Below are 11,987 nucleotides of genomic sequence, written 5' to 3'. Positions count from 1 at the left end.
AATAATATGTAAAACGATAACCATTGATAATTTCCTACCATTTTGTCTGTAATTTGCTAAGTCCCCCCTTTTATTATGTTATCCTTCTTTTATTCTTTAAAATAAAAAAAAATAAAAAATAAAAAAATGAAGTAGATTCTTGACAAAAGACCTCTCCATCTCTTCTCATTCTCATTCTCTTTTCTCTCACTCCCTCAGTCTCTCTCCCGTGTGATACCTTCTACCGTGTTACAATAAGGCCTTCATCAGATACAGTTCCCTGATCCTGAGTTTCCTGCCTCCAGAAATGTGAACCACGTACATTTCATTAAAAATCACTCAGAGTGTAATATTCTGCTACAGTATCATAAAACAGTAAGACATATCAATTTACAGAAGTTTAAAAATGGAATTATAAAATCAGGTTTCTTTACCTGAGGTGTTTGCAATAATAATATAACTATTTCTCATGGAAGTTTCAATCTTTTTTTCCCTAAAACTCAGAAAACAAGAAAATCCTGATAACTTATAGTTATGAATATCTCTCTGAAGGTTTACAGGGCTCTAAGTACCTAAGAGCCCTATTTTTTGCAACTCAGCAAATGAACACAGTATCTAGAGATTATTGATCAACATATTTAAGATTTTTTAAAATGTTAATACCAGTAGAGGCAAACATAGTTATCAAACAATTCTTAAATAATCAACCTATTTTTAAAAGATAAATGATGCCAACATTATATTAAAATGCTTAAATTTGGAATTATGATACAATTCTGCCACCTAGAGCTCAGAGAAAATTGTTCATCTCAGTTATTTGAAAATGTGTAAAAATAAGGAAGCGCATAACATCTACTTTATTTCTGTATGAATTTAAGGTTTTCAATAATTACAATGAGCATTATCACAGTAAGTCATAATATTTTTCAAGTATTAGCCATATTAGAGAATGAAATAAATATAGCAAGATCATTTTACTATAAATAAGAAAAATGGGAAACAGATATTCAGCTATTTTCAGATTTTTCTACAATCCCTAGCTTTGGAGAATGATCCTTAAAAGTTACTTGTTAAACCAAACACACAAACTTAAATACCACATGGTATCTCTCATTTGAGTAAGGCCAAGGACAGAGTAACAAAGGATGGATGGAAAAGGACAAGGGGATAAATCTCTTGCAAAAGGGAAGAGGACAAGGAAACGAGGGTGTGGGGTCAAAAGTAAGGAGAGGGGGAAAAAAAAAACGACATGCCTTTACAGGAACCTACGTCAACTAACCTAAACATTACATATATGAGCTAAGATGAATAACATCAACAAGAATTAAAATTGAAATGGGAAGAAAAAAATACTTTGTAAAACAAGTCAAAAAGGAATAGAAAGAAATAGAAGAGAAAAATTCCTTTCTTTACACATTGTTTTCTAGTAGCTTTATTCCTATGTGCCATAATAAATTCATGGTTAAAATTTAAAAATTTTACAACCAAAATCAACCTACTTCAAAAATGTTCAAGTCACTGTCATCAGTAATCTACACTTTTTCAATCTTTTGCACCACATCATTATCAGCAACCATGCATTGGTGGACAATTAACAAGAGAATACTAGGGCTGGGAGGGCACAATACAACACATGTGAAAACGTGTACACAAAACAGAACTGAGGGCTGGAGAGCTTCCTCAGTGGGAAATCACTTGTCTAGCATTTGTGAGGCATTGGCTCAATCTCTGGAATTGCAAACAAAGTTGATGCGCACTTTTTTAGTCATCTATAAAACAGTAAATCATCCAGCATCACATTTTTATTTTTAAAAATTTAAAATGTCATCTCCTTTGACTAACAATTTGTTCCTAAGAATTAATCCTTTGATTGTGTACACATAAATTCAGAAAGGTATATGTGCAAAGCCTTCTTGCTACTGCTGCTCCAGTACCAGATACTGAACACAGAGGTGCTCTACACCTAAGCTGTATCTCCAGCCCTGTTTATTTTTTATTTTGAAAGAGGCTTTCACTAAGTTGCTCAAACTGGCTTCAAACTTACAACTCTCCAGCTTTTGTCTCCTGAGTAGCTGGGATTACAGACATCCACCACTATGCCCAACTACAAAGATGTTTTCAATTCATTATTTTTAACAGTGAAAAGGAAGAAATGGAAGGAGAAAGACAAAGAAAAGGAGGACAGTGGAAGAAGAAAGGAAAGAAAAAGAAAAGAAGAGAAGGACAAGGGAGGGAGAAAAACCCCATAATCATGAAGCAAAAACAAAACAAAAAAACCTCCAGTAATAAAACAGAAAAATTCCTACATTCACACAACAAAATATAATGTATAAAATGTGCTCAATGTTTGCTGATTTTTATAATTTTTCTGTGACGCCAGGCATGGTGGCGCACACACTTGTAATAGGATAAGGCAGGAGGATAGTTGCGAGTTCAAGACCAGCCTGGGCTAAAAAGTGAGCTCAAGACCAACCTGAACTGCATAGCAAGACCCTGTCTCAAAAAGACAAAAAAAAAATTCTTCTATGTTTTGAGAAAAAAAAAAATGATTGTATTAGCGGATGACTATAGAGCTTGCCATCAATATTTCCTACTCATCAAGTTTATGCAAAAATATGATTCAACAAGAAAACCAGTCCACTCTGATTTAGAAAAGATGTGTGAAGGCCTGCACTTTGATTCAGACTGCTTCAAGCAGCTTCTTTGGTGACCAATAACAAATCTATCAATGGAATAGTAAACATGACCACTTGGAAAATCTACATTATTCTGATCTTTCAAAGGGATAAAACCTAAAACCTCCTTGTAATAACAAACTATAATCAATCCAGAACTAAACGCAGATTATATATACATGCTATATGAAGGAGAAAACACTGTCATTACCTTTCCTGTGCTCTGCAGGATAGTTGTTCGTGTCCTCCACACTCTCTCTCTGCTGACAATGTCTCGGGTCACATCTACCTCAGCATCTACAAAACTTCTCTGTTTCAGGGCAGTTATATCATCATCTAAATCAGTCTTGATAGTAGATCTTTTCTTAGCCATAATTTTGGCTTTGATTGCAGCAATTTTTTCCACTGACATAGCTTCAGACAAAGACCTATAAAGCAGTAATTCTTTAAAATTTTCATAGCAAAAAATCCTTCAGCACATCATATATTTTGCATTTCTAAGTTTCTGGTGGCAATAATTAAGGTTTTCTTTCTATCTGTAAAACTGACATACTTAACATTTTGTAATCATAAAAGCTTTTTTTATAGACAAGGGCTCATATAGATACAACAATCTAAGTGGAAATTAGTAATTTCTTAGAAGAATCAATGCAACAAAATTTTTTACATATTTTTCATCTCTTACCCTGAAAAGAACTGGAATCATTAATATGGATGTTGTCTTAAATTTCATCAGCTAATCTCTATCATCTACAGAAATTACACACAAACCCAGAGGTCACCTAATAAGGGGGTGAAAAACACACCCTATACAGTTCAAACCTTAGGTTTACCTTGAAATTTATTTTAAGGTTTCAAACCTCACATGCCATAAAACACAATACACTTTATAAGTAAAACAAGTTTCTATGCTACAAATACACATAATTTTTTCAGTCTCTAGAAAATGAAATCATGTTTCCTTATCATTCCTCTGATTTTCTAACAGACAAATCAGCAAAGAGAGGCTATCCTTCAAAACGATAAAGAGACTTTAACACTGAAAGTCCAGTCATCATAAGATGGTAATCTTAAGCATAGTTTCTTTTTTTACAACATAAAATGAGACAAAGAATTTAGAAGTGGTTGAGTACCTTAGTTACTACATACGAAAATATTTAGTCACAAGATGAAAGTCTTGAAACACACTTATATAAGATCTGGAAAAAGGATGAAAATTCCTGCTGATTTAAATATAGTAATACTATATAATATATGAATTGTATTTAGAGTAGATATGAACATAGTTCAGGGCAGATGCTTAAGTATTTGGATGTGACTCACTCTGTTTAATACTATACAACACTATCCTAAAATTTAAAGCATACAGTATATCTTTTGATAAATTAAAATACTTTTCTACACTATAATCAAGCTTGCAGCAGAGTTTCAATCACTGTAGTTTTACTTCCAGTCAAGATGTAACAGCAGTACCCAAATTAACTTTCCTGCTTTGAAATGACCAGTCAAAATATATGATACAAGGATTTATTAGACATCATTAAAAGGAAAAAAAAATAATCAGTATAGATAAAAGAGCAGATATATAGGCTAAAGGTACAGAAAACTTATTCAGTGAAATAAGAGACAAATTTTCTTAGATCTCAGGAAAGATACGGAAATCCATGTACAGAGAGACCACAAGTTGACATTATTAGCCAACAATCTCTTTAATTTCATAGTATAGTTAAACCACCAAAAGTACAGAAAAGAGATGATCAAAAGCTGCAAAAGACACCTACTAATTCACTTACAAAACACAAATACATCGGAATAACAGTAGATTTCTTAACACAAACTCTTAAGAGGGCTGTGAATGATGTGTTTCAAGGCCTCAAAAAAAAAAAAACCTCTGCCAATCTTTATTACTATACCCAGCAAAGTTATCCTTCAGAAGCAAAAGAGAATTAAAGACCTTCCAAGTTAAGCATCAACTAAAGGACTTCTTTTTTTTTTTTTTTTTTTTTTTTTTGAGACTGGGTCTCGCTATGCAGTTCAGGTTGGCCTTGAGCTCACTTTGTAGCCGAGGCTGGTCTTGAACTCTCAACGATCCTCCTGCCTCAACCTCCCGAGTGCTGGGATTACAGGCATGCACCACTACGCCCGGCTTTTAGGAATTCATTACTTTTAAACCAGCATTGCAGGAGATACCCCCAGGAAAATAGTCACAAAATGGCAGGAAAGAATCTCACTAGAAGAAAAGACAAGCAAATAAGCATTCAGAAAGCATCAAACATTACTGATTCAGTAAAGCAACAATATATAAAATGAGTAATAGAGAAAGAAATGAATATGGATTACTCAAAAAACCAGGACAAAAAGGAACAAAATCACAAGAATGAGTATATACCTTTAAATAGTAAGTCTAAGTGTAAATGGCCATTAATTTTTATCTAACTAGAAGATAAAGACTGAATGGATTAAAGTCAAGAAATTCACCTCAATGGCAAAGATACACGACCAAAGGAGAAAAAGAAAATGATATTCCAAACAAACAGAATCCAAAAGCCAGCAGGCACAGCTACACTCACATCTGACCAAACAGACTTCAAGCCAAAAGCAAGAGACACAATCACTACTGATGAAGAGATCAGTCTATCAAGAAGATACAACTGCAAATATTCATATACCAAACAGCAGAGCATGTAAGTTTATGAAACAAAGAGTACTAGATGTAAAAGGAGAACTAGGCCCCCATATAATGAATGGGTAACTCTGACACCCCTCATTCACCAACAGATGATCTAGACAAAAAAAAAAAAAAATCAATAAAGAACTATCAGAATTAAACTATAGATTAAATGGACTTAACAGACAGGTACGAAATATCCAACTCAACAGCTGTAGAACACATCAGCTCTTGGAACTTTCCCAAAAACAGATCATATTTTAGACCACAAAGCAAATGTTAACAAATACCAAAAAACGTAAAATAATTTCTTGGAGAGAAATGATTTCATGAGATCATAATAAGATCATAATGGAATGAATGTGGAAATCAACAGAAGGGGAAATATAGAAATTACACAAATATGTGAAGACAATAATACATTTCTAAACAGTAGTTCATGGAAGAAACAGTGTGTGGAGGGGTAAAAATTCCTAGAATAAAATAAAAATAGAAACACACCATACCAGAACCTATGGGATACAGTAAAAGCAATATAAGATGGAAGTTTATAGCTCTAAGTCTCTTCATGAGAAAAATAAAGCAATCTCAACCTAATGATGCATTGCAAGGCTTTAGAGAAACAAAAACAAACCACACCTAAAATTGAGAGAATGAAAGAAAGAATAAAGATTGAGGCAAAATACACAATATCACTGAATCAGATCAAAAAATAAACAATTGACAAACCCTTAGTCAAACCAAGAGAAAGAGAAGAACCAAATATGTAAAATTACAGACAAAAATAGAGGATACTGCAACAGATACTACTGAAATCTATAGGATCATTAGGGAGTATTTTGAAAAATTATATACCAATAAACTGGAAAATCTAGAAGTAATGGTACAACTTGTGAATATCATGACCTACCAAAATTGAAACAAGAAGTTACAAAAAACCTAAACAGATCAATAACAAGCAAAGAGACTGAAGCAGTAATAAAAAGGTCTCCCAAAAGATTTACTGTTGAATTTCACCAGACCTTTAAAGAATACCACTGCTCCCTAAACTCAGTCCATAAAACAGGAAAGGAACCTTTCCAAACATTCTACAAAGCCTATACATACGTACATACATATATATAGTATGTGCGTAAAACTCCTACTAAACAGTAATATAAACATAAAAAAAATAGATCAATATCCTTGATGAACACAGATGCAGAACTCAACAAAATACTTGTAATTTGAATTTAGTATCTCATTAAAAAGATCACATCCCAGCACACAGGAGGCTGACACAGGAGGATTGCTGCAAATTTGAGGTCAGCCTAGGCTACAAACTGAGTTCAAGGCCAGCCTGAGCTACAAACTGAGTTCAAGGCCACCCTGCACTGTATTGTGTGACCCTGTCTCAAAAAATTAATAAATAAAATAAAAACAAAAGAAAAAGACCACCTACTACAATCAATTTGGTTTCATTCCAGGAATACAAGACTTTCAATATATAGTAAGCAAATCAATAAATGTAACACAGCACTTAATACAATCAATAATTGTGGAGAAAGGACTGTGATTGCTAATGGATTGATTACTGATGGTCGGCTTATGATCTCCAGCTGTAACAAGTGCACGTGGTGCAGGGTGTGGGAGGCTCGCCCAAGGATGGTTACCATCAGCTGAGAAGCAGAAATGGAAAGGGATAATGAATTTCTCCTGTTGGTCTGAGTTACGTGTTTGGTTTTAATAAAAGGCGATTGAGATGAGCGATCGGGGCGGCAGTCCCAGAGGCTGTAAGCCCCTTGATACCAGACTTTTGCCTCCCCTGTTTTTCTTATCTCTTTTACCTTTTCATCTGCGGGCACCTCGTTCTGGGGACCTGCTACTACAAGTTATTACCGACAAATAATAAAAATCATAATCATCTCAAAAGATGAAGAAAAAGTCTCTGATAAAATTCAACATCCCTTCATCGTAAAAGCCCTGAAAAACCTTGGTATAGAAGGACTACATCTCAACAGAACTAAGGCTATATACAACAAACCCAAAACCAGTATCAGAGTGAATGGAAAAAAACTGAGGGAATGCCTCTAAAAATCAGGAACAAGACACAGTTGTCCTTCTCATCCCTCTTATTAAAATATAGTGCACAAAATTTCGAATTTTATCGGAGCAACGAGGCAAGAGAAAAAATTAAAAGGGATACAAGTAAGAAAGTGGTTTGTAGATGAAATAACTGTATACTCAAAAGACCCTAAAAATTCTTCCAAGAAACAATTACAATTACAAATGATAAATGCAGCAAAGCAGTAGGATACAAAATCAATACATATAAAAAATCAGTAGCTTCACTGGGATGTAGCTTGGTAGAACCTTGCCTAGCATGTCTGAAGCCATGGGTTCAATCCCTACTATCACCACCAAAAAAATAAAAAATAAAAAAATCAATAGTTCCTGTATACACCAGTATGAACTCACTGAGAAAGAAATCACAAAAATAATCCATTCACAATAGCTTAAAAGCAGAAGAAAGCACCTAGCAATAACTTAAGCAAGGAGGCAAAAGACCTCTACCGTGAAAATTATACAACATTAAAGAAAGAAAATGAACACACTAAAAACATGGAAAGACCTCCCAATCTCAAGGATTTGAAGAATACTAATAAAATGACCATATTACTGAAAGCAATCTACGGATTCACTGCAATCGCCATCAAAATACCAATCACATTTTTCACAGACCTAGAACCATCAATCCTAAGATGTATAAACACAAAAGACTCCAAATAGCCAAAGCAGTCCTGAGCAAAATCAACATTACTGGAGGCATCACAATATTTGATTTGAAAATATACTCCATTCCTGAAGTACAAAAACAGCATGGCATTGGCATTAAAAACAGAGATGCAACTGAACATGGTATTTGCCTATAATCCCAGCTATTTGGGAGGCTAAGAAACAAGCTCAAGGCCACCATGAGTAACTTAGCAAGACTTTGTCTCAAAAAAGAAATTAAAAAGGGGGAAGATATAGTTCAGCGTTCCCATGTACAATTTCTAGTACAGGAGGAAGGGACAGCTTCTTTAAAACATGTGGTGCTGGGAAAACTGGATATCCATACACAACAGATTCAAATTAGATCCCTTCCTCTCATCTTGCAAGAATCAAAAGGCCTTAATGTAAAACCTGACACTTTAAAAATACTAGAGAAAAATATGAGGAGTATTTCAAGCCACAGATAAAAGCAACAATATACTGAATAGAATCCTAACAGCTTAAGAAATAAAAGCAAGAATTGACAAATGAGATCACATCAAATTAAAAAGTTTCTTCACAGCAACATAAGCAATGAACAGAGTAAAAAAAATCTTTGTCAACTATTCATCTGACAGAGGATTAATATCCAGAATATATAAAGAACTCAAAAAATTTCAACAAAAGATAAAATAGTCAAAGCAACTAATGGGCAAGTGATTCGAACAGACACATCTCAAAAGAAGCAGTATAAATGTGAGAAAATGTTTAAAATTTTAGCCATCAAACAAATACAAGAAAAAAATTGCACTGAGATTCCATCTCACCCCAATCTAAATATTATTTAAAAAGAAAATGCTGGTGAGGATACAGAGAAAAAGATACCTTATTTACTATTGGTGGGAATGTAAACTAGTATCGTCACTATGGAAAACAGTATGGAAGCTCCTCAAAGAATTAAAAATACAACTACCATAAGATCTAGCTTATATCTACATATACACATAAAGAAAATGAAGCAACTTTATAAATGAGATACCTGCACAGCTTTATTGTAGCACTACCCAAGTTATAGAATCAGCCTAGGTACCAGTCAACAGATGAGAGTATGATGAAATATGTTATATATACACAATGAAGTATTTTTTTTTTTGGTACCGGGAATCGAACTCTATCTAGACCTTGCACTTGCCAGGCATGCACTTATACCACTGAGCTATATCCCCGGCCCTCACAATGGACTGTTATTTAACTATAAAGATGAAATCACGTCATTTGCAGGAAAATGGACAGAACCGCAGGTCACTGTGCCAAACAAAATTAGTCAGACACAAAAAGACAAATACATGTTTTCTCTCAGATGTTAAAACTGAAAAAAAAATAAATAAATAACCTAAAAGTAAAAAAGTACTACCAGGGAAGGGAGAGAGGACACTTGGAAGGTGGAGGGAGGGAAGCAGGAGAAGGAAGTAGGGAGTATAGATATATATAAAGCTCAACATATGTATTCATGGAAATGACAGTGAAAGCCATTAATTTCTACAATGAACATGAGCTAATATTTATAATTAAAAAATCCAAGAAAAGGGGCTGGGGACTTAGCTCAGCGGCAAAAGCACCTGCCTGGCAAGTGCAAGGCCGTGAGTTCGGTTCCCGGTACCGGAGAAAAACCCAAAAAAACCCAAAAAAACAAAACAAAACAAAAAAAATCCAAGAAAAAAAAGAACCTAAGCAATGTATTTGTACAGTTTCATTTGTAACTTGAGCAACTAGCAGTTATAAAAAGGGAATTAGAAAAAACTTGGAAGAAACAATGCTCTCAAATTTTCTAAATCTAATGAAAAAGACTCTCCAATGAAATTCAAAGTACCTCTGGTACAACAAATAACTGAAAACTCCCCCAAAGCCATTCCATAACCGAATGGCTCAAAACACGCAATAGAACCTGAGTGGGGGCACACACCTGTAATCTCAGCACTCTGAGATTACAAAATACCCTGAGATATCAAAAATACCCATCAAAAATACCAACACCAAGCAGAGTGGGAGGATCCACTCTGGGCAACTTCCTGATTTAGCAAAACCCTACTTCCAAATTAAAAAAAACAAAATTTAAACTGCTGTGGATGCACTTCAGTGCAAAAGTTCTAGGTTCAATCCCCAGTATAACTCCCTGAGCCAAAAGCAGCAACAGAAAAAGATTTTAAAGTAGCCAGAGGAAAAAAATACATCATAAAGAAAAAACCAAGGAAAAGAAATGACAACACACTAGTGAACTGGGAAGCAGAACCTTCCCCAGTTAAGAATATAGCTTTTTGGCTGTGGATATAGCTCAAGGGTATAAGTGCCTGCCTGGCAAGCATAAGGTCCTGAGTTCAATTCCCAGTACCAAAAAAAAAAAAAAAAAAAAATACAGCTTTTGAAATCACATTCTGGACCCTATGGCTGAAGCTTTGTAAGACCCTGTTAAAGCAGAGAAACCACATAGGCCATGATTACAGAGATCCTAACCCAAAGCAATTCTCAAATAATAAATGTGTATTCTTTATGTCACTATGCTTTTGATTAATTTTTATGCAAAAATACAGAACTGACAAAACAAGAAGTAAAGCTTACTTAGGAAATGTAAACTTTCAAAAATTCACCATATTAATAAAAGCTAGAAAAAAAAATAGTAATACCCAACATTCATTTCTGATTAAATTTTTTTAAACCTCTCAGCAAACTAAAAAGGAAATTTTCTCAACCTGCTAAAAAGAATCTACAAAAATATCTAAGCTACCATCATGCTTTGTGATTAAAGACTATTACTCCCTTAAAAAAGAAACAAGAATATATGATTTCATATCTTCTCTAATTCTTCATTAGAGAATCTATCCAGTAAGTGAGAAATAAAAAGCATCAAGTTTGAAAAGGTGTTACTTACATGCAGAAAACAAGGTTATATATGTAGGAAATTCAATGAAAGCTACAAAGAATTTCCAAGGACTAATCAATGTGTTTTTAATGGTCAGAGGATAACACCATTAATGGTCAGAGGATAAAAGATTGTAACACCATTAATGGTCAGAGGATAAAAGATTGTAACACCAAATATTTCCTAGGTATAACATATAAAACTTCTATACTAGCAACAATCAGGAATTGACATTTTTTTAAAAATACCAGCACCAAGCAAAAAAGTATTTAACACCAATACACTGAAATTACAAAACAGTGCTGTGAGAAATTATAGGACTGAGCATCTTTCCATTAATTAATGGAGAAATACTATCTTAAAATACTGAAAAGACTCATATCATGAAGATGTCAGTTCTCTCCAAATTGATCTATAAATTTAATTCAATGCCAATCAAAATTTTATCAACCTTTCTTGTAGAAACTGACAAGTTAATTCCAATATTCACATGAAAATACAAAGAATCTAAGTATCAAAAATACCCATCAAACAGAAGAACAAATTTGAAGAGCTAAAATCTCATACAATCAAGACAGATAAAGATACAACACTTAAAACAGTGTGGTACTGACAGAAAGACAAATACATGAATGGGACAGAACTGGTCCAGAAGCAAAACCTACACATGTATGACAACTGACACTTTACAAAGATACAGAGACATTTCAGTGGCAAACGAACAGTGCTGAAACAATTACTTATACACATGCACAAAATTAACGTTCAACCCTATCTCAGAAAATAAATGAACTTTGATTAATACATACCATATACAAAAAAATAGTATTAACTGAAAGTAGATCTTTAAGTATAAAAACCAAAACGTAAGACTTATGCAGAAAATATAGGACACAATCTTTGTGGTCCTTGTTTACACAAAGATTTCCTAGATATAACACCAAAAGCAAAATTCATAAAAAGGTAACACTGATAAATACTACTTCAGAAAAATTAAAATTTTCTACTTTTCAAT

The 11,987-nt window shown here is 33.8% G+C and overlaps 1 protein-coding gene across 1 annotated transcript in view; it reads right to left on the bottom strand.

Annotated features, from left to right (window-relative positions):
- The window catches only part of Cdc73 (cell division cycle 73), a gene marked incomplete at its 5' end in the record, with an annotated part of 131,894 nt that overhangs the window by 101,099 nt on the left and 18,808 nt on the right, over positions 1 to 11,987 (bottom strand). Inside the window, 1 exon segment of the mRNA XM_013521863.1 lies at positions 2,866 to 3,082. Within this exon segment, the coding sequence (XP_013377317.1) occupies positions 2,866 to 3,082 (217 nt within the window).

Source organism: Chinchilla lanigera, unplaced genomic scaffold (assembly GCF_000276665.1).
Source record: "Chinchilla lanigera isolate Chin_1 unplaced genomic scaffold, ChiLan1.0 scaffold00005, whole genome shotgun sequence".
Taxonomy (NCBI): domain Eukaryota; kingdom Metazoa; phylum Chordata; class Mammalia; order Rodentia; family Chinchillidae; genus Chinchilla; species Chinchilla lanigera.
This window is presented reverse-complemented; position numbering and strand designations above follow the sequence as displayed.